This window comes from Rhinichthys klamathensis, unplaced genomic scaffold (assembly GCF_029890125.1).
Source record: "Rhinichthys klamathensis goyatoka isolate OS25496 unplaced genomic scaffold, OSU_Roscu_1.1 h1tg000085l_1, whole genome shotgun sequence".
Lineage (NCBI taxonomy): Eukaryota > Metazoa > Chordata > Actinopteri > Cypriniformes > Leuciscidae > Rhinichthys > Rhinichthys klamathensis.
In genome coordinates, this window is record NW_026606626.1 from 112,104 (window position 1) to 137,500 (window position 25,397).

The 25,397-nt window shown below is 39.4% G+C and overlaps 1 protein-coding gene across 1 annotated transcript in view; it reads right to left on the reverse strand.

Annotated features, from left to right (window-relative positions):
* The window catches only part of LOC130085673 (cysteine-rich motor neuron 1 protein-like), a 72,883-nt gene that overhangs the window by 18,186 nt on the left and 29,300 nt on the right, over positions 1–25,397 (reverse strand). The window contains exons 4-7 of the mRNA XM_056251572.1: positions 18,553–18,732; positions 14,681–14,884; positions 8,780–8,908; positions 7,620–7,773 (exon numbers count right to left, since the gene is read on the reverse strand). Of these exons, the coding sequence (XP_056107547.1) occupies positions 7,620–7,773; positions 8,780–8,908; positions 14,681–14,884; positions 18,553–18,732 (667 nt within the window). The remainder of the gene's footprint in view (positions 1–7,619; positions 7,774–8,779; positions 8,909–14,680; positions 14,885–18,552; positions 18,733–25,397) is intronic.

Below are 25,397 nucleotides of genomic sequence, written 5' to 3' on the forward strand. Positions count from 1 at the left end.
TCCATCATAAAAGTGCATCTATCCATCATAAAAGTGCATCTATAAAAGTGCATCTGTCCATCATAAAAGTGCATCTATCCATCATATAAGTGCATCTATCCATCATAAAAGTACATCTGTCCATCATAAAAGTGCATCTATCCATCATAAAAGTGCATCTATCCATCATAAAAGTGCATCTATCCATCATAAAAGTGCATCTATCCATCATAAAAGTGCATCTGTCCATCATAAAAGTGCATCTGTCCATCATAAAAGTGCATCTATCCATCATAAAAGTGCATCTATCCATCATAAAAGTGCATCTATCCATCATAAAAGTGCATCTATCCATCATAAAAGTGCATCTATCCATCATAAAAGTGCATCTATCCATCATAAAAGTGCATCTATCCATCATAAAAGTGCATCTGTCCATCATAAAAGTGCATCTATCCATCATAAAAGTGCATCTGTCCATCATAAAAGTGCATCTTTCCATCATAAAAGTGCATCTTTCCTAGGGCTGGGCGATAAAACGGCAACGATATGTATCGCGATAGACACGTGATCGATATCAATAAAAAATGTGTTCGATAAAACGTTCGATATTTTTTTTCTTCGTCGGAAGAAACCACAGGTTGCGAAGCAAGTTTGGTTGCATTAACAAAGGCACTCGCTCTCTGGTAACCTAGCAACGAAGGGAGTGACAAGCTCAGGCAATCATGTAACGTGTCAGTTTGGTTGCGCCATATCGTTGTCTCGTGCTGCTGGGTTCCTCTTCAGTAACCGGCGATTGATAAGCAGAAAATGAGTGGCCTTCATCTGCATGCCATGCAGGCTAGAATTGCGAAACATTATTGGATAATTCGCTCTATTCGCGTTTGATGTGAACACAGCATAATGAACAGGCTGCGATGTCAAGATTGCAATGCTGGAGTGTGTGTGTGTGTGTGTGTGTGTGTGTGTGTGTGTGTGTGTGTGTGTGTGTGTGTGTGTGTGTGTGTGTGTGTGTGTGTGTGTGTGTGTGTGTGTGTGTGTGCTCGCGCGCGAGAGAGAGAGAGAGAGAGAGAGAGAGAGAGACACGAGAGAGAGAGACACGCGGGCGCGATCGAACAGTGGAGACATAAAAACATACTCCGTCATTTTGTTAATACAGGACATCAGTCAGTCTGCAAAGTGTTTACTTATATTTGTGTAGGCCTATACTCGCAATAAAACACAACATTGTGCTTTTGTCACACTGTATTTCTTGTCAAACTGTAGCCTACAACTGTACACACCGTTTTAAAAGCAAAACATATTTATCCAACCCCTTTGTAAAACAGTCTGTGTATTCCATCTTTTGGACATTCATCATATCGCATTGGTTTTCATTTCTTGTCCTCAAAACAGAGCACTAATCTGTTTATTTTTAAGTTACACATTGATTAAAAAAGAAAATGAAATGTGTTGGTAGTATTATTTTATACGGAAATCAATTATTTATAATTCTGATGAGAATAAAGTTAGGGTTAATTAAAATTAAGGAAAACAATTATATTGATCTGAAATATAGCAAATTAATTTCAAATTCATTCAGGAACAATTACCAAACATATCTCATATCTATCTTTTTATTAGTTTAATTAATAAATCAATTATATAAAACTATTATCAGTGCACTAGTATAAATAAACTGGTTCTAGCCTATGCCTTTATTAATAAAACTTATTTAAAAAATACAAGGCTTAAGAAATTTATAAAAATGCCTTCTATATTTCTGTTTTGCTTTTCACTCCATTGTACCGAAATCGTACCGAACCATGATGTCTAAAATAAAATCAAGCAGGGGGCACGTACGATCACAAACCCCCACCACCCACGTCCCGCCGCGCCACTGTCACCTTTTTTACTCTGAGGAGTTTGCAGGTCTGATTGTGAATTTAGACTTATTTAGACTTATGTTTACATTTTAATTATTTGAGTTTTCCATGGTTGTGTTGATATTTCTGTCATGGGATTGTAATCAGAGGAAGGTTAAGTTTAAAATAAAAATGTTTAAATGTAATATATTTTTTCTCCTGGTCCTTATTTTAAATGGGTCATAAAAAAATCAATAATTATCGATATCGACCGATATGAAACACTGATATCGTGATACAGTTTTCAGCCATATCGCCCAGCCCTAATCTTTCCATCATAAAAGTGCATCTGTCCATCATAAAAGTGCATCTGTCCATCATAAAAGTGCATCTGTCCATCATAAAAGTGCATCTGTCCATCATAAAAGTGCATCTGTCCATCATAAAAGTGCATCTGTCCATCATAAAAGTGCATCTGTCCATCATAAAAGTGCATCTATCCATCATAAAAGTGCATCTATCCATCATAAAAGTGCATCTGTCCATCATAAAAGTGCATCTGTCCATCATAAAAGTGCATCTGTCCATGATAAAAGTGCATCTGTCCATCATAAAAGTGCATCTGTCCATCATAAAAGTGCATCTATCCATCATAAAAGTGCATCTGTCCATCATAAAAGTGCATCTATCCATCATAAAAGTGCATCTATCCATCATAAAAGTGCATCTATCCATCATAAAAGTGCATCTATCCATCATAAAAGTGCATCTATCCATGATAAAAGTGCATCTATCCATCATAAAAGTGCATCTATCCATCATAAAAGTGCATCTATAAAAGTGCATCTGTCCATCATAAAAGTGCATCTATCCATCATAAAAGTGCATCTATAAAAGTGCATCTGTCCATCATAAAAGTGCATCTATCCATCATAAAAGTGCATCTATCCATCATAAAAGTGCATCTATCCATCATAAAAGTACATCTGTCCATCATAAAAGTGCATCTATCCATCATAAAAGTGCATCTATCCATCATAAAAGTGCATCTATCCATCATAAAAGTGCATCTGTCCATCATAAAAGTGCATCTGTCCATCATAAAAGTGCATCTGTCCATCATAAAAGTGCATCTATCCATCATAAAAGTGCATCTATCCATCATAAAAGTGCATCTTTCCATCATAAAAGTGCATCTATCCATCATAAAAGTGCATCTGTGCATCTATCCATCATAAAAGTGCATCTTTCCATCATAAAAGTGCATCTATCCATCATAAAAGTGCATCTGTCCATCATAAAAGTGCATCTATCCATCATAAAAGTGCATCTATCCATCATAAAAGTACATCTGTCCATCATAAAAGTGCATCTATCCATCATAAAAGTGCATCTATCCATCATAAAAGTGCATCTGTCCATCATAAAAGTACATCTGTCCATCATAAAAGTGCATCTGTCCATCATAAAAGTGCATCTATCCATCATAAAAGTGCATCTATCCATCATAAAAGTACATCTGTCCATCATAAAAGTGCATCTATCCATCATAAAAGTGCATCTATCCATCATAAAAGTGCATCTATCCATCATAAAAGTACTTCTGTCCATCATAAAAGTGCATCTATCCATCATAAAAGTGCATCTGTCCATCATAAAAGTGCATCTATCCATGATAAAAGTGCATCTGTCCATCATAAAAGTGCATCTATCCATCATAAAAGTGCATCTATCCATCATAAAAGTGCATCTGTCCATCATAAAAGTGCATCTATCCATCATAAAAGTGCATCTATCCATCATAAAAGTGCATCTATCCATCATAAAAGTGCATCTGTCCATCATAAAAGTGCATCTGTCCATCATAAAATTCCATCTATCCATCATAAAAGTGCATCTATCCATCATAAAAGTGCATCTGTCCATCATAAAAGTGCATCTATCCATCATAAAAGTGCATCTATCCATGATAAATGCATCTAATATCTTATATCTATGAAATCTATTTTTATCATCGCTTGAGGGTGAGTAAATCATGGGCTAATTTTAATTTTAAAGAGAACTACTCCTTTAACTGGAATCAAACACGTCCCCTCGCTGGACAGTCGAGGTGTACAGTACACAAACACAGTCAAGCTTTAACGTTTTCACTGCTGACTCGACACATATTCCAGCGGCCCTTTACGTCCTGTCAAATCCAATGACATTTTAGCCCCATTGAATAGGGGAAACGATTTAAGACCCCTTTTGTGCGGAGTCCGACTCGTTCGACTGTGTAAAATGTCTGTGTAAACAGTCACTCGTTCTCTGTGACACACAGGACTCAATCATTCATCTGGACCATAATTCAGAGATTCAGAGACACGGTTTACATATTCCAGAATCACTGAGACAAATGCTATCACCATGATGAAAATATGGCTGGCAATTCATTGTCATACAGAAATTATGATTAACAACTGAATGTTACGTTACAGCAAATAATACTGATCAAATTATTTAAAAAGCATATTTCTGTCATACATTTTTCACTTTTAAGGCAGCATTTTTTAAGGTGGGCTGATTAATCTGATTAGATGATGTAAATCTGATCTCCTCAGTGCCGTTGCATAATATTAAGATTAATTTTTTTTTTTTTTTAAGTTTACAAAAATAAAGTGAAAACGTTCCAAAGCGCTTTTGCAAATCATACCACAAACTCCGATGGTCTAGTTAATATGGAGCGCTCATATAATGGACTTCTGCACCATTCAAAAATGACCATTCATAGCTTTTATATATGAATTTAATTTCCCTTATTTCGATAATAATACGTGATTGGATTTATAGTGCATAATGCTCACAATGTTCATCACTATTATAATCACATCAGGCCTAATTTGGACAAAATCCAGTGCACAAGAGCCACTGGTTCCAACAAACCCCTTAAGCTAAGAAAACCTTATAAAATTATAACTAAACACATTATCGAAAAGGGTTTTCTGAACTTAAGGGGTTTGTTGGAACCGGCTAAAGATATTTTAGAATATTTTCCTCAAACGGTCATGATCTTTGGGTCTGTTTCCAGATCTTTGTTGCATCTGTTTATCTTACTGGCAATAACCGCCAGCAACAAACGCTCAAAGCAGAAGACGATCTCGACATGAGCCACTATAAACAGGGATTTCCTCTGGAGCGAGACGAAAGACGGGGCTCGAACTTATAAAAGGTTCTTCTGAAATGATCCCGGAAACCCTCCGCCCCCCCGAGGGAGCTCAAACCAGTGAAAATCTATCCTCTCCATCCTCCACTGGGGGCTCGTGGTTCAGATACCAGTGAAATCACACCTCACGCTCACATACTGACGCTTTTGTGTTGGGCTGTGTTTGATCGGTGTGTTGGAACGGAGGGACGGTTTTAAAATGAAAGCAGAGTGTGAGGAGAGCAAAGCGGGCAGATGTTTGACCGGGTTCACGGTGTTGGGGGGGGGGGGTCAGGCTGTTTAACCCTGAGGAAACATTTGTTTTAACCCTGTGATGAGGTCGTTTTTAACACTGGATCAAATTTGTTTAAATACCTTTTAACCCTGGGTTAAACAATGTTTCACACTTGTATTTAGACAGAGAAGAGCACTGCATTTAAGGGTTAACATTATTTTAATCTATTTTAATGCTGGGTTAAAATTATTTGGATCACTTTTAAAACATTTGGTTCAAAAGGGTTTCAAAACATTTCACACTTGTATTTAGACAGAGGATAGCACAGTGGATAGCACAGATAAAAACGTGATGAGGTCGTTTTTAACACTGGATCAAATTTGTTTAAATACCTTTTAACCCTGGGTTAAACAATGTTTCACACTTGTATTTAGACAGAGAAGAGCACTGCATTTAAGGGTTAACATTATTTTAATCTATTTTAATGCTGGGTTAAAATTATTTGGATCACTTTTAAAACATTTGGTTCAAAAGGGGTTCAAAACATTTCACACTTGTATTTAGACAGAGGATAGCACAGCATTTAACCCTGAGAAAACATTGTTTTAACCCTGTGATGAAGTCGTTTTCAACACTGGATCAAATTTGTTTAAATACCTTTTAACCCTGGGTTAAACAATGTTTCACACTTGTATTTATACAGAGAAGAGCACTGCATTTAAGGGTTAACATTATTTTAATCTATTTTAACGCTGGGTTAAAATTAACCCTGGGTTATTATTATTTGAATCACTTTTAACCCTGGTTCAAAACATTTCACACTTGTATTTAGACAGAGGATAGCACAGCATTTAACCCTGAATTCAACCCTGAGGAAACATTGTTTTAACCCTGTGATGAGGTCGTTTTTAACACTGGATCAAATTTGTTTAAATACCTTTTAACCCTGGGTTATACAATGTTTCACACTTGTATTTAGACAGAGAAGAGCACTGCATTTAAGGGTTAACATTATTTTAATCTATTTTAACGGTGGGTTAAAATTAACCCTGGGTTATTATTATTTGGATCACTTTTAACCCTGGTTCAAAACATTTAGACAGAGGATAGCACTGCATTTAACCCTGAGTTTAACCCTGGGTTAATATGATTTTAACCATGTGATGCGGTCACTTTTAACCTCAGGTTAACAATGTTTCACACAGATATTCAGACAAAGGTTAGCACAGATTTTAACCCTGGGTTAACATTATTTTAGCCCATGATGAGGTCCTTTTAACCCTTGGATTAACAACGTTTCATGCAGATTTTAAGACAGGTAAACTATGTGTTTAAACCTGGCATAAAATTATTTTAACCACATGACGAGGTCATTTTTAACCCTGGTATAACACTATTTTAACCCTGTCCTGTCATTACCTTTAACCCTGGGTTAAACAATATATTACATTTGTATTTAGACAGAGGTTAGTACTAGGTTTAAACCTGATTTAACACTATTTTAACCCAGTGATGAGGTCACTTTTAACCCTGGGTTAAGATTATTTTAACCCTGAAATCCTGAAAAAAGATTAGCTATGTGTTTAAACCTGGCATAACATTATTTTAACCACATGAGGAGGTCATTTTTAACCCTGGTATAAGACTATTTTAACCCTGTCCTGTCATTACCTTTAACCCTGGGTTAAACAATATATTACATTTATATTTAGACAGAGGTTAGTACTAGGTTTAAACCTTATTTAACACTATTTTAACCCAGTGATGAGGTCACTTTTAACCCTGGGTTAAGATTATTTTAACCCTGAAATCCTGAAAACCTTTAAGACAGGTTAGCTATGTGTTTAAACCTGGCATAACATTATTTTAACCACACGAGGGGGTCATTTTTAACCCTGGTATTACACTATTTTAACCCTGTCCTGTCATTACCTTTAACCCTGGGTTAAACAATATATTACATTTGTATTTAGACAGAGGTTAGTACTAGGTTTAAACCTGATTTAACACTATTTTAACCCAGTGATGAGGTCACTTTTAACCCTGGGTTAAGATTATTTTAACCCTGAAATCATTTTTAACCCTGGGTTTCACACTTTGAAAGAGGTTAATGGTGCCTTACCTCAGCATTTAAAAGTTCTAGCCATGTAACCAGTACCAAAAATATATAGTGTAAAATGATGCAGTGTTAAGGCGATTCAGTTAGCAAAAGACAATTTAGCATAACCTTGCGCAATGCTAACTAACTTAATTAAAAATCCATGTGATGAGTGCATGAATTTATGCTTAAATTATACTTCTATTTGGGTCAGAGATGAAGATACTGGTAATGAACAAGACAACAAGATGCTTTCTGCGGGGTGCAGAGATATCCACTTACACGTATCCATAAGGGCAGGTCTTGCTGCAGCTCATGGGCCGGCACTTTGGTGCAGACACGCTACATTCACACACTTCACAACCGTAGACGTCTTTATCATAACCCAGGGGACAGTCCAGAGAGCAGTACAATGACACATCCGGACAGGTTTCATCTGAAAAAACAATTATTTACATACAGTCAAACCAAAATGTATTCAGACAGCTTCAACATTTCTCACATTATCAGTTTATTCACTATAGTTTAGAAAATGGTGATAAATATGAGCAGAACTCAGTGGATATTTGACTGGTTTTGTCCGTCCTTCTGTTAGACTCTCACACATGAATTATGTTGAATATCTGTCAGCTGTTAAATTTAACTACACAATTAGATAATACCAGTTTAGCTCAACCAGTGACCAAGCAATGCTTCATGTTGTTCAGTGTGTGTGTAAAAAGAGCATTAGCAATTACAGAAAACACACTTCAGCAAAACATCATCAGCTCAAAGTGGAGGAATCAGTTTTGCTCCCAAATGTTTCACTGGTAGTCACTGTATGAAGAATATTTGGGTCACAGTTTACTTTATTTTGCTCTCCTCACTTACAGAAATTAACTATAGTGTCCTGCACACACTAGTGAAACAATATAAAAACTTATATCTGGTGTCTGAATAATTTTTGGTGTGACTGTACAAAAGATGATCAGTGAAGTCAATACACGCTTTACAGAAAGTCATCAAGTAAAATTGGTTGAAAGTCAAATCTAATTATTTTTTATTATTTTGATGCTGCTAGTGGTGCAGAAATCCCAAACTTCATTTTTAAAATTATGTTATAGTGTATGTTGCACATTTTTTAAGAACTACACATAATTCTTCGGAGCAGTTTCCAATCCCATGAGCACCATGATGCCCAAACGCCCGACTGACCCCTGATGCTGACTTAAATTCACATGAGTAAAAAGCTTCAGAATAATTTCTGTCGTGGGGATTATTGTTCATATTTGTGAGGTGGATTCGTGTCTGAGATCATTATTGCTCGAGTCAGTGTTTGCTTGTGTTGCGGGCCGTTGGCACTTTCTCAAACACAGACTTGGGAGTATGCTGGAACGGTTTGCACGCAACACAGTTCTCATGGGTTTGTGTGTGTGTGTGTGTGTGTGTGTGTGTGCACTCACTGCTGACACACTGGCACAGCAAACACCCGCTGGGATCTTGCTGGAAGCCGAACGGACACTCGTTCCCGGAGAGAGAGCAGTTTTCCAGCGGTGGGCAGAGCAACGGACTCACCGTCTCGTATGACGGCTCTGGAAGAGAGAAACTTAGATAGTTACGGTTTCTTTTCACCAATTAATGAAGCTTTCAGAGAGACGAAAGACAGGTAACATCAGTAAAGCAGCAGAATCCAGCTGGCACAAGTGTTTTATATCCTCTTCTGCTCACCAAGGCTGCGTTTATTTGTTCAAAAATACAGTAAAAAATATTATTACAATTAAAAATCGCTGTTTTCTACGTGAATATACAGTAAAGTGTAATTTTTTCCTGTGATCAAAGCTGTATTTTCAGCATCATTACTCCAGTCTTCAGTGTCACATGATCCTTCAGAAATCACTCTAATATGATGATCTGATGCTCAAGAAACATTTATGATTATTATCAATGTTGAAAACAGCCGTGCTACTTCATATTTTTGTGGATTCTTTGATTAATAGAATTGTAAAAAATATTTTTTTACTGCTGGGCAATGATTAATCGCATCCAAAATAAAAGTTTGTTTTCATAATATGTGTGTGTGTGTGTGTACTATGTATAATATATATCTAAATACACACATATGCATGTATATATTTAAGAAATATTTGCATGTATATACATATATTTATACATAATTTATATTATATATAAATATTTGATATATAAATAAAAAAAAATCTTCAACATATACATACATAAGTGTGTATTTATACAAAATAATTATACACAGTACACACACACACATATTATGTAAACACAAGCTTTTATTTCGGGCGCGATTAATCATTGCCCAGCACTAAAATATAGGTAATATATAGTGTATGTAATATATAATTAATAATTTTTTAGATGAATTTTTGTCTTAACAAGTAAACATGTAAACAACTCATTCTGGGAAATGGGATTTTGGTCACACCACCCAGTGCTAAATGACCCAATACCACCCATACTTTGCTTATAAAGACATTTTTTTCTTTAGAATAACATAAGATTTGATTTCACATTGACTGTTTTCTACTTTCCAGAGAATCTAAGATTTATAGCGGTGATGCAAACGCTCAGATGTGTCTGGTAAACACTGGTGCATGTTGCAAGAACTGCGTGTGAAACTGTGGATGCATCTGTTGTTTGGCACAGATCATGTGATCCGATCCGGGGGTCGCTCGCTACAAACGCATCCTTACAGGTTTACAGTTTAACTGCGAACAGAAGCGTCCGGTTTGCATCGCTCACACGTAAACACAGTGCAATTACATGCAGTGATTCTCCTCTCTGACAGCCGTGATGAACGAGTGTCGGGGAAACTGCGCTTCTCTTTTGATTGTCTCTTAATCGAACACGGCCGTCAAACCTCAACAAGATGCTTTTGTTTTAGAGGAACACGCTGAGATCACATGTGCAAAACCATCAATTGCAGACATGTTGGCACATACGCAGGTAAAGACGTGTGACTAATTATTCCTCCAGAAATCCTTGTGTGTAATTAAGGACACAGGTGGCTTCCATTTGGCAGGTCGGAGCAGTAAAAGCCGAAGCTTCTGTAGTCCACAGACGCTAGTGAGCACACACACGTCAGCTTCAGCTTTAATGGGCTGTGCGTGTGTGTGTGTGTGTGTGTGTTTCAAGAGCTCCAGATACATTAAACCTTTGGCAATATCTGGAGCTACCGCTAAACAGAGACAGATTTCAGCCTGAAGCAAGAACTGAACCTGTGCTTCCATTACAGCGGCTCAACTAACTTACTGTGTGTGTGTGTGTGTGTGTGTGTGTGTGTGTGTGTGTGTGTGTATAATTATACAGTAGTCAACATTTAAAGTGGATCAAAAAAGTTCATCGAGTATTCAGACAGACCATGGTGTATGTGTGTATATATTTATATAGTTGCGGCTCAACTAACATACTGTATATGTGTGTGTATATTATACAGTAGTCAACATTTAAAGTGGATCAAAAAAGTTCATCAAAGTTGGCATAAGACATGAACGGGTAATGTTCAAAATTCATGTGTAACTAAAAGGAACTACCAGTGCACACCTTCCAGCCAATCAGAATCGAGTATTCAGACAGATCATGGTGTGTGTGTGTGTGTGTGTGTGTGTGTGTGTGTGTGTGTGTGTGTGTGTATGTGTGTGTGTGTACATACATACATACATACATACATACATACATACATACAGTAGTCAACATTTAAAGTGGATCAAAATCTTTCATCAAAGTTATACATGAATTTTGAACATTACCCGTTCATGTCTTATGACAACTTTGATGAACTTTTTTGTTCCACTTCAAATGTTGACTACTGTATACACTCACCGGCCACTTTATTAGGTACCCCATGCTAGTAACGGGTTGGACCCCCTTTTGCCTTCAGAACTGCCTCAATTCTTCGTGGCATAGATTCAACAAGGTGCTGGAAGCATTCCTCAGGGAGTTTGGTCCATATTGACATGATGGCATCACACAGTTGCCGCAGATTTGTCGGCTGCACATCCATGATGCGAATCTCCCGTTCCACCACATCCCAAAGATGCTCTATTGGGTTGAGATCTGGTGACTGTGGAGGCCATTTTAGTACAGTGAACTCATTGTCATGTTCAAGAAACCAATTTGAAATGATTAGAGCTTTGTGACATGGTGGAAGTAGCCATCAGAGGATGGGTACATGGTGGCCATAAAGGGATGGACATGGTCAGAAACAATGCTCAGGTAGGCCGTGGCATTTAAACGATGCCCAATTGGCACCAAGGGGCCTAAAGTGTGCCAGGAAAACATCCCCCACACCATTACACCACCACCACCAGCCTGCACAGTGGTAACAAGGCATGATGGTTCCATGTTCTCATTCTGTTTACGCCAAATTCTGACTCTAACATCTGAATGTCTCAACAGAAATCGAGACTCATCAGACCAGGCAACATTTTTCCAGTCTTCAACTGTTCAATTTTGGTGAGCTCTTGCAAATTGTAGCCTCTTTTTCCTATTTGTAGTGGAGATGAGTGGTACCCGGTGGAGTCTTCTGCTGTTGTAGCCCATCCGCCTCAAGGTTGTGCGTGTTGTGGCTTCACAAATGCTTTGCTGCATACCTCGGTTGTAACGAGTGGTTATTTCAGTCACTGTTGCCCTTCTATCAGCTCGAACCAGTCTGGCCATTCTCCTCTGACCTCTGGCATCAACAAGGCATTTCCGCCCACAGAACTGCCGCTCACTGGATGTTTTTTCTTTTTCGGACCATTCTCTGTAAACCCTAGAGATGGTTGTGCGTGAAAATCCCAGTAGATTAGCAGTTTCTGAAATACTCAGACCAGCCCTTCTGGCACCAACAATCATGCCACGTTCAAAGTCACTCAAATCACCTTTCTTCCCCATACTGATGCTCGGTTTGAACTGCAGGAGATTGTCTTGACCATGTCTACATGCCTAAATGCACTGAGTTGCCGCCGTGTGATTGGCTGCTTAGAAATTAAGTGTTAACGAGCAGTTGGACAGGTGTACCTAATAAAGTGGCCGGTGAGTGTATATATACACTCACCTAAAGGATTATTAGGAACACCATACTAATTCTGTGTTTGACCCCCTTTCGCCTTCAGAACTGCCTTAATTCTACGTCGCATTGATTCAACAAGGTGCTGAAAGCATTCTTTAGAAATGTTGGCCCATATTGATAGGATAGCATCTTGCAGTTGATGGAGATTTGTGGGATGCACATCCAGGGCACGAAGCTCCCGTTCCACCACATCCCAAAGATGCTCTATTGGGTTGAGATCTGGTGACTGTGGGGGCCATTTTAGTACAGTGAACTCATTGTCATGTTCAAGAAACCAATTTGAAATGATTCGAGCTTTGTGACATGGTGCATTATCCTGCTGGAAGTAGTCATCAGAGGACGGGTACATGGTGGCCATAAAGGGATGGACATGGTCAGAAACAATGCTCAGGTAGGCCGTGGCATTTAAACGATGCCCAATTGGCACTAAGGGGCCTAAAGTGTGCCAGGAAAACATCCCCCACACCATTACACCACCACCACCAGCCTGCACAGTGGTAACAAGGCATGATGGATCCATGTTCTCATTCTGTTTACGCCAAATTCTGACTCTACCATCTGAATGTCTCAACAGAAATCGAGACTCATCAGACCAGGCAACATTTCTCCAGTCTTCAACTGTCCAATTTTGGTGAGCTCTTGCAAATTGTCGCCTCTTTTTCCTATTTGTAGTGGAGATGCGTGGTACCCGGTGGAGTCTTCTGCTGTTGTAGCCCATCCGCCTCAAGGTTGTGTGTGTTGTGGCTTCACAAATGCTTTGCTGCATACCTCGGTTGTAACGAGTGGTTATTTCAGTCAAAGTTGCTCTTCTATCAGCTTGAATCAGTCGGCCCATTCTCCTCTGACCTCTAGCATCAACAAGGCATTTTCGCCCACAGGACTGCCGCATACTGGATGTTTTTCCCTTTTCACACCATTCTTTGTAAACCCTAGAAATGGTTGTGCGTGAAAATCCCAGTAACTGAGCAGATTGTGAAATACTCAGACCGGCCCGTCTGGCACCAACAACCATGCCACGCTCAAAATTGCTTAAATCACCTTTCTTTCCCATTCTGACATTCAGTTTGGAGTTCAGGAGATTGTCTTGACCAGGACCCCACCCCTAAATGCATTGAAGCAACTGACATGTGATTGGTTGATTAGATAATTGCATTAATGAGAAATTGAACAGGTGTTCCTAATAATCCTTTAGGTGAGTGTATATATATACACACATATACCAGGGTCTGTCTGAATACTCGACTCTGATTGGCTGGAAGGTGTGCACTGGTAGTTTCTTTTAGTATTAGATTTGCTTTAAATCTAGGCTAAAAACTTTTTTTTTTAATCAGCATAGAGTTAAGGATGAAATATATTCATTGTGTTTTGTTTTTATGTTTTTACTGCCTCTTGTATTGATGTAAAGCACACTGGTCAACTGGTGTTGTGTTTAGTAGTGCTATAGAAATCAAATTGACATTGACAATCAGTTTAATCACCATTCTCTCTCTCTCTCAATAATTAATTCAAATAAATACTAATTATTTAACTGATTTAACGTGAGCAGAACGCTTGATCTGAACGAGCGTCACTGATGAAAATAACCATCATGCAAACATCAACAGCAATGCTGGATGACCATGGTATAACCGCAATAATCCACGGATAGCTGTGCATTAAATGATTTAATGATTTAAATGATTCACCAGAGGCCAAGAATAGACTAGCCATCAATTAGATTACAAAGAAATGAAATGAGTGAAGAAATGAAACCAAACACCTTGTAATCACTGTTGACTTTGCTTACATGATGGAATATCATACAACTCACAAGCTATTTTGGCAAACCAAAAAAACAAATTTAAGGTTATTTAGTCTAGAAGTGTGTTCCTCATAGCCGGACTACATCGGGTCTATAGTTCACCGAGACGCTGAAATGACGGATATTGCTTGCTGGGTAACCATATTATGATTTGATATATATATATATATATATATATATATATATATATATATATATATATATATATATATACAGCGCCGCCGCTCCCACCACGCGCTGTGCGTAGGGCACCAAAAATAGCCTAATGAAAAATAAATCATCATAGTCATAATAATTATAATGCCGATATTATTTCAGTATAGAAATATTATTAGGCACTTTTTTAGGCATGTATATAACAAAACAGGCGGAACAGAGTATTTAATTGGATTTTATATAAAGAGGATTTTGACCGGGTTCTGGCAGCTGATCATGATATAATTATTAGCAGTAATATAGATATAGATATAGGTATCGTACCCTCACAGAACGGACAGCACTCTCCAGGGATCTTCACCGGGTTCTGGCAGCTCTGTTTGCAGGCCATCGCGGTGCAGTGCGGTTCTCCATCCACACACTGGCAGAACGTGCAGTCGTCCTCCTTCCACTGTTCCTCGTGCGCTCGCAGTGTGTGACTGACCCAACAGCTGGCCTTCGAGCTCTCCACCGACAGCAGCTCCACATCTACACACACACACACACACACACACACACACTGCTGTTACTCATGCGCTCGCAGTGTGTGACTGACCCAACAGCTGGCCTTCGAGCTCTCCACCGACAGCAGCTCCACATCTACACACACACACACACACACACACACACACACACACACACACACACTGCTGTTACTCGTGCGCTCGCAGTGTGTGACTGACCCAACAGCTGGCCTTCGAGCTCTCCACCGACAGCAGCTCCACATCTACACACACACACACACACACACACACACACACACACACACACACACACACACTACTGTTACTCATGCGCTCGCAGTGTGTGACTGACCCAACAGCTGGCCTTCGAGCTCTCCACCGACAGCAGCTCCACATCTACACACACACACACACACACACACACTGGTGTTACTCATGCGCTCGCAGTGTGTGACTGACCCAACAGCTGGCCTTCGAGCTCTCCACCGACAGCAGCTCCACATCTACACACACACACACACACACACACACACACACACACACACACACACACACACATACACACACACACACACACTGCTGTTACTCGTGCGCTCGCAGTGTGTGACTGACCCAACAGCTGGCCTTCGAGCTCTCCACCGACAGCAGCTCCACATCCACACACACACACACACACACACACACACACACACACACACACACACACACACACACACACACACACTACTGTTACTCATGCGCTCGCAGTGTGTGACTGACCCAACAGCTGGCCTTCGAGCTCTCCACCGACAGCAGCTCCACATCTACACACACACACACACACACACACACTGGTGTTACTCATGCGCTCGCAGTGTGTGACTGACCCAACAGCTGGCCTTCGAGCTCTCCACCGACAGCAGCTCCACATCTACACACACACACACACACACACACACTGGTGTTACTCATGCGCTCGCAGTGTGTGACTGACCCAACAGCTGGCCTTCGAGCTCTCCACCGACAGCAGCTCCACATCTACACACACACACACACACACACACACACACACACACTGCTGTTACTCATGCGCTCGCAGTGTGTGACTGACCCAACAGCTGGCCTTCGAGCTCTCCACCGACAGCAGCTCCACATCTACACACACACACACACACACACACACACTGCTGTTACTCATGCGCTCGCAGTGTGTGACTGACCCAACAGCTGGCCTTCGAGCTCTCCACCGACAGCAGCTCCACATCTACACACACACACACACACACACACACACACACACTGCTGTTACTCGTGCGCTCGCAGTGTGTGACTGACCCAACAGCTGGCCTTCGAGCTCTCCACCGACAGCAGCTCCACATCTACACACACACACACACACACACACACACACACACACACACACACACACACACACACACACTACTGTTACTCATGCGCTCGCAGTGTGTGACTGACCCAACAGCTGGCCTTCGAGCTCTCCACCGACAGCAGCTCCACATCTACACACACACACACACACACACACACTGGTGTTACTCATGCGCTCGCAGTGTGTGACTGACCCAACAGCTGGCCTTCGAGCTCTCCACCGACAGCAGCTCCACATCTACACACACACACACACACACACACACTGGTGTTACTCATGCGCTCGCAGTGTGTGACTGACCCAACAGCTGGCCTTCGAGCTCTCCACCGACAGCAGCTCCACATCTACACACACACACACACACACACACACACACACACACACACACACACACACTGCTGTTACTCATGCGCTCGCAGTGTGTGACTGACCCAACAGCTGGCCTTCGAGCTCTCCACCGACAGCAGCTCCACATCTACACACACACACACACACACACACACTGCTGTTACTCATGCGCTCGCAGTGTGTGACTGACCCAACAGCTGGCCTTCGAGCTCTCCACCGACAGCAGCTCCACATCTACACACACACACACACACACACACACACTGCTGTTACTCATGCGCTCGCAGTGTGTGACTGACCCAACAGCTGGCCTTCGAGCTCTCCACCGACAGCAGCTCCACATCTACATCTACACACACACACACACACACACACACACACACACACACACACACACACTGCTGTTACTCATGCGCTCGCAGTGTGTGACTGACCCAACAGCTGGCCTTCGAGCTCTCCACCGACAGCAGCTCCACATCTACACACACACACACACACACACACACACTGCTGTTACTCATGCGCTCGCAGTGTGTGACTGACCCAACAGCTGGCCTTCGAGCTCTCCACCGACAGCAGCTCCACATCTACATCTACACACACACACACACACACACACACACACACACACACACACTGCTGTTACTCGTGCGCTCGCAGTGTGTGACTGACCCAACAGCTGGCCTTCGAGCTCTCCACCGACAGCAGCTCCACATCTACACACACACACACACACACACACACACACACACACACACACACACACACACACACACACACTACTGTTACTCATGCGCTCGCAGTGTGTGACTGACCCAACAGCTGGCCTTCGAGCTCTCGAAATAATGCTAAAATAACACTGTGCATTACAAGAATAAATGGAAAGTGGGTATGAATTCAGAAAATAATCTATTTCTGGTTCAAAGGTATGAAAAATAATTTCCGCCACGGATTAAAAATATAAAAAGATAATTGCGAATTAAAAAAACAACAACACAAAATTCTGACTTTTTTCCTCAGAATTCTGCATGCAAAACAAATTCATTCGAATGGCAAAATGTTAACTAAGAATCAGTTTAGTTAGTATCATTGAAACTTTTAGAGCAAGAGCACAAATTTGATCTGTTGACTACAGTTGGTCTCACAGAAACTATACGAGTTTGACCTTTAACCTTTAGGAGCACAAGGTCACAGCTGTAATGCAGAGATCTGCGACTGTGACTGAAATCTGAGACGTGTGGAGAGTAAACCGTCAGTAACCGTGTGTGTGTTGATCTTCAGGGTGTCGCTGTTGAATTTGTGTTTTCACTGGTCTGTGACCTGTCATCAAAAATTCTAATTTTTTTCCTCATCATATCTTTAATTGGAATCAACTTCTAAGAGACTGGTTTAAGATGAAACCATCAGCTTACAACTTTTAGGCAGACACTTTTATTCCCAGCGCGACTTGCATTGCATTCACGCCGCTACACATTTACCTTCCATCAGTTCTTGGTTTCCCTGGGAGTCGAACCCATGACCTTGGTGTTGCTACCGCCATGCTTTACTATTTGAGCTTCTGGAAATGTAATAAAACCAGTGCAAATGATAAAATCAAAGCCAAATTAAAACTGGGTGGCTGATGAATGTCTTGCAGCTCAACAGTAGAACACAGCTCAATCCCGAGGTCATGGGTTCGATTCCCAAGAAAAGCTTGAACTGGTAAATTTTTTTTTTTTTTTTTAAAAGCATGCCTTTTATAAAATTTAGGTTGCTTTGGATGAAAGCATCTGCCAAATGCATCAATGTAAATGAAAATAAAATGCATTTTACACTCAAAATTCACACAAAAAAATGGTTTATGGTCTGAATCAGAATCTGAACTGATTAGTTGTGAAAATCATCCAGGTTTATCAGTACAAAAGAAGAGCTGAACTTCCTCCATGTTGGTGTTCAGTTGTGAAGAGGCACATACTCTCAGCCGATGATGTTCATACCTATACAGACGGGACAACACTCTCCGTCGGGAACGTAGAAGTTCTGGCAGTCCGGCTCGGCACACTCGGCCCGGGAACAGAAGGACACTCCTCCTCGACACTGACACCTCCAGCACGAGTCCATGCGATACACCTCGCCCTCCGCAAACTCCTGCCCGTCACGAACACACCGCGGGGGAACTGCACACACACAACAACTCTTCTGTTACGATATATGTAGCATTTACAGACACACAGACTGATAGATAAACAGATAGACAGAGACAGACAGATAGATAGATGGATAGACAGACAGACAGACAGACAGACAGACAGACAGATAGACAGACAGACAGACAGATAGACAGACAGACAAACAGATAGACAGACAGACGGATAGATGGATAGACAGACAGACAGACGGATAGATGGATAGACAGACAGACAGACAGACAGACAGACAGATAGACAGATAGACGGATAGATGGATAGACAGACAGACAGACAGACAGACAGATGGATAGACAGACAGACAGACAGACAGATGGACAGACACATAGACATGAGTTTGAACAATGAATGGCTGCTTTATAAAGGTGAGGTGTGTTTAACCGTTCATTAAACTAAATCTACATAAAGCCAAGAAACACACGCATTCCCCTCCAACTGTATACGCAGGATCCCAGTGAGCTCAGCACTTCTGCGAAGCCTCGGGCGCAGGATCCCAGTGTTCCCAGTGATCCCGGCATTCTCAGACGGGGCATGTGAAGCCGTGTGATCGCTGCTCACTCACGCACACACACACACACACACACACACACACACACACACACTTACACATGTGAGGTCAAAGAAACACAGCAGCCGAGGTCAAGAGAGCTCCTGTACGAGCGCCGGGAAGAGCCGGAAACCCTCCGGTCTCCAGAGCTCCACAATAACTCCACAATAACTCCACAATAACTCCACAATAACTCCACAATAACTCCACAATAACTCCACAATAACTCCACAATAACTCCACAATAACTCCACAATAACTCCACAATAACTCCACAATAACTCCACAATAACTGCTGTACAGATCATTAGACACACATAAACCCTGCGCTCAGGAACGCAGACACAAAGACATACACACTACATCCCAACATGATATGACTGGGGTTTTTGGACATGGGATCATGGTATTATAAGGGTTTTTGGACATTCACCATGGTATTACTGTGTATTACTGTGTATTGCTTTGTTATTTTCCAGTCATTTAAACAGGGTTCGTACAGAAACTGTCAAATGAAATTCCAGGACTTTCAAGGACATTTCAAGCACTACTTGTTTTGGTTTTCAAGGACAACAATCAGAGATCGCACTTATCAAACAATGTCTTTATTATCTTTCAAACTATAAAAAAGGCAAATAGATAATTAAAAAATGATAATACAACAAAATTGTACAAATAAAGTGCAGCACATCCAATGACTGGAAACTTTAACCATTGGAAATACTATGACAAAGATATCGCTTTCCTTATTCAAACTATATACACTACCGTTCAAAAGTTTGGGGTCAGTGAGAATTTTATTTTTATTTTTTGGAGGAAAGAAATCAATACTTTTATTTATCAAGGAATAATTAATTTGATTGAAAGTGACAGTAAAGACATTTATAATGTTACAAAAGTCTTTTGAACTTCCTATTCATCAAAGAATCCTAAAAAAAAAAAAAAAAAAAAACTGTACAACTGACAGACCAACAACTGTTTCAACATTGATAATAATAATAAATGTTTCTTGAGCATCAAATCCTCATATTATACTGATTTGTGAAGGATCATTTGACACTGAAGACACTGACACTGGTGATGCTGAAAATTCAGCTTTGATCACAGGAATAAATTACACTTTACTATATATTCACACAGAAAACAGCTGATTTACACTGGAATAATATTTAATACTATAACTGATTTTTGTTGTATTTTTTAATCAAATAAGCGCAGCCATGGTTAGCAGAAGAGAATTCTTTTAAAAGTATTTAAAATCGTACCGACCCCAAACTTTTGAACGGTAGTGTATATATACTATATATTGACCTAAAGAATGAAAGCTCTATATATTATAGATATATTATAGATAATGTATATATTATCTATCTATCTATCTATCTATCTATCTATCTATCTATCTATCTATCTATCTATCTATCTATCTATCTATCTATCTATCTATCTATCTATCTATCTATCTATCTATCCATCCATCCATCCATCCATCCATCCATCCATCCATCCATCCACCATCCACCATCCATCCATCTATCAATCATCTATATATATATATATATAAGCTCTATGGCTCTATATATATTCTAATATAGCCTATTGTCTTCCAATAATTCAAGCATCTTTTCATAAATATGGGTTTCAAGGGTTTTCCAAGACTTAAATTTCAGAAAGTCAAATTCAAGTTCTTCAAGCACTTTAAACACCTTGTACAAACCCTGTTTAAAGCAATTCAGTTATTTACAAATTGGAGGATTTTCAGTTGTATGTCAGGTACCAATCTATGAAATTAAGTGATTTAAGGAAATATATTTTTTCAGGTGCAAAAGTATCAGAAAAAAACATTAACAAATGAGATATTTTTGTTACCAATTTGTACACACGACTCTTTCTTTGTAACACGATCTCTCTTATTCTCACACACTGACTCAAGACACACACACATTCCCATCAGTGACCTATTGAACCTTCCCATCAGCCTCTCCTTGTGTTCTTCTGCCTGAAGCATAAGCAGTTTTTCCTCCACCGCTGCGCTTCTCCTTAAGTCCATTAGTTCCAGGACGCAGAGCACATTTAGCGCCGGGCCAAGAGGCCAACGCCGGAATTTGGATTGTTGGTAAAACAGAATATTTGACGCTAAACCAGAGCAAACACTGAGGCCCTGTCTCACTGACTCCGCCCCTTTTTCACACCTCATCACTTCCTGTCTGTCCAGCTCTCACAACAGGAACTCTGTGTTTCGTGTCACTAGCAGGATTGCATATGATTGCGTTGTACTCTATTGTATAATGACAAATAAAGATTCTGATTCCCTGAGCACGTCCCGAGTCCCGACCCGCCGTGATGCAGCCGTTTCCAGTGTTTTCCCGATAGCACATCTGTCCTGTCTGACAGTGACATCATGATGCACAACAATCACGTTGTGAAACATGTGAAAGATTCGTGTTCTCTCTTGCGTTCCCCTGAGAAACTTTGCATGCAAAAGCATTGATATATAGTTTTTCCTCCAACCTCATATTACTTCCATCATAAAGTGTCTATAGGGAAATTCAAAGGTTTTGCAAGATAACAAAGTTTTGCGAATGAATGCAAAATTTTGTGGGGGAACGCAAATGTTCTGAGAGAAAATGCAAAAGTTTTGAAAGTAAAAGTAAAGTTTCTCTGGGAAATGTTAAAGTTTTGAAAGCGAGAGCAAAAGTTTTGCAAGCAAGCGTAAAATTTCTCTGGGAAATGTAAAAGTTTTGAAAGTAAACGTAAAGTTTCTCAAGGAAATGTAAAAGTTTTGAAAGTAAACGTAAAGTTTCTCTGGGAAATGTTAAAGTTTGGAAAGTAAACGTAAAATTTCTCTGGGAAATGTAAAAGTTTTGAAAGTAAACGTAAAGTTTCTCTGGGAAATGTAAAAGTTTTGAAAGTAAACATAAAGTTTCTCTGGGAAATGTAAAAGTTTTGAAAGTAAACGTAAAGTTTCTCTGGGAAATGTTAAAGTTTTGAAAGTAAACGTAAAGTTTGTCTGGGAAAGTAAACGTAAAATTTATCTGGGAAATGTAAAAGTTTGGAAAGTAAACGTAAAGTTTCTCTGGGAAATGTAAAAGTTTTGAAAGTAACCGTAAAGTTTCTCTGGGAAATGTTAAAGTTTTGAAAGTAAACAAAGTTTCTCTGGGAAATGTTAAAGTTTGGAAAGTAAAAAAAGTTTCTCTGGGAAATGTTAAAGTTTGGAAAGTAAACAAAGTTTCTCTGGGAAATGTTAAAGTTTGGAAAGTAAACGTAAAATTTCTCTGGTAAATGTTAAAGTTTTGAAAGTAAACGTAAAGTTTCTCTGGGAAATGTTAAAGTTTTGAAAGTAAACGTGAAGTTTCTCTGGGAAATGTAAAAGTTTTGAAAGTAAACGTAAAGTTTCTCTGGGAAATGTAAAAGTTTTGAAAGTAAACGTAAAGTTTCTCTGGGAAATGTAAAAGTTTTGAAAGTGAGTGCAACAGTTTTGAAAGTAAACGTAAAGTTTCTCTGGGAAATGTAAAAGTTTTGAAAGTGAGTGCAACAGTTTTGCAAGCTAACGTTAACGTTTTGCAAGTGAACACAAAGTTTCTCCGGGAAACACAAAAAGTTTTGTGAGCAAATGCAAAGTTTGTGAGGAAATGTGAATGCAGAACTAGCACCACGTCCTGCACGTTCTCCCGATCTGTCCTGTCTGACGGTGAAACGTTTGTGCTCTTTCTTGCGAGAAACTTTGCATTCACGTGCAAACACATTAATATATAGTTTTTCCTCCAACCTCATATTACTTCCATCATAAAGTTTCTATTGGGAAATGCAAAAGTTTTGCAAGGAAACAAAGTTACGAGAAAACATCCAGATTCTTGAGGAAGTGCAAAAGTTTTGCAAACAAATGTAAAGTTTTGCGAGCAAACGCTAAATTTCTCCAGGAAATGCAAAAGTTTTGCAGGGGAAACGCAAATGTTTGGGGAGAAAATGCAAAAGTTTTGCGACTGAACACAAAGTTTCTTGAGGGAACGCAGAAGTTTTGTGAAGGAACGAAAAGTTTCTCTGGGAAATGTAAAAGTTTTGAAAGTAAACGTAAAGTTTCTCTGGGAAATGTAAAAGTTTTGAAAGTAAACGTAAAGTTTCTCTGGGAAATGCAAAAGTTTCGCAAATGAGCGCAAAAATTCTCAGGGGAACACAAAAGTTTTCGGAGAGAATGCAAAAGATTTGCAAGCTAACTTAAAGTTTTGCGAATTAACAAAATTTCTCTGGGAAACGTAAAAGTTTCGTGAGAGGGCGAAAGTTTTTTTTATATAAAAACAACGTTTTGAGAATAACAACATTTTGTGAGTGAACACAAAGTTTCTTGAGGGAACGCAGAAGTTTTGTTGAAGGAACAAAAAGTTTCTCTGGGAAACGCAAAAGTTTTGTGAGCGAATGGAAAAGTTTTGCAAGCGAACAAATTTATAGCGAACACAAGAGTTTTGCAAACTTCCTAAAAACATTCTTGGGTCAACTACTTCAAAATTTCTTGAGGAAATTCAAAAGTTTTGCAAGCAAAGCTTTGCGAGCGAATGCAATGACCCTTGAGGAAACAAGATTTTTGGGAGCAATTTACTTTTTTTACCAAGTTTCTTGGGTTTTGACACACGAGTGAATTGAAATATATTTTTTCCTGCCACCATATTTATTATATTTCAATGCTCCTGTTTTCTCAAATAAAACTTTTGCACTTTCCCCCATCACTATGTCTCTTTAAGGAACAAATCACTGTCTTTGAATTCACTTTAAAGTCAATGCACAGCTCAATTGTTACTCTGTACAATTTGCTCACTGAAAAGGGGTTTGCGCTCTTAATTTAGCTCTCGAAGTGCACTAGATTGATACATTTAACTTTAAAAATGCACAAAATATTCATCCAGAACTACTCTGGATTGGTCCAACCACCTCAGTCTCACAAACTCCTGAGAGAAACACTGAAGCATTACATTCATTCAATCTCAAATCCACACAATTCATTCATTCCTCAGCAGAGTCTCTGGTCGGCGTTCATGAACACACTCCTCATTGAGTGCATTGTGTGTTTTGATTCCCTCAGTCCGTGCGGTTGGGAATAAGATGCCCTGATATGGAGACGCTGGGATTCTCCAGGGTGTATTTTGGACGGGATTCAGGAAAAGTAAAGTGGGAGATTTGGTTTCTGTGCCGTGCCGCTATAGCAGAGCTGCTGTTACAGGCTTTACACACCGTTTACACACTGCTTACTTCAGGCTCAAGTGGAAATGAAACACACTCGAGTGGCATTAGAGAGCAGAACACACACACTTATCTGACAGATGCACAAATCTCACACTTATGAGGAAAATAATGCTGTATCATCATACTTTATTTAACAGTCCATATTAATAAGCAATCAGAACGTCTCATCTCTGCACTTATGCATACTAATATTAAAGAAGCACAGTTTAATACATATATCTGCAGGATTTTTTCTCTTATTATGCATGCATATTTTTCTTTTAAATGTCAGTTGTTTCTCTGTGTAAGCGCCTTGAGAAGGCACTATATAAAATAAAGTTATATTTTAATTATTGTCTTAACTTTTTAAATGTACTTTCATGCATTTGGCAGATGCTTTTATCCAAAGCGACTCATATTGCATTTAAGGAAGACATGTTTTCTGTTCATGCATCCTCGGGAATCAAACCCGCGACCATGGCGTTGCAAGCACCATGCTCTCATGTTCGAGCAATACAAATGCGATAGAACTTTTTAATTGTTGTAAACCGCGAGCTCTGCAGTAAGATGCACAAGCTAAAAAACTGGCATTGCAATAATTAGATTTTCGGCTATATATTGTGAATATATCTGAATAAATACAGGCATTTTCACCAGATGACTTAAAATCGCTTTATTTGGAAAGAATGAATCATAATAGACGTAGTGGGGTGATTTTAATGTATAAAATAATATTCATAATTTTTTATTAGTAATAAAAAATATCTATTATTTAAAATTAATTATTTTATTTGATTATTATTAAATAAAAATATTAAACAAAACAAGAAATATATTACAATAGTGATATAAAAATAGAAAGTTGCCAGTTTCA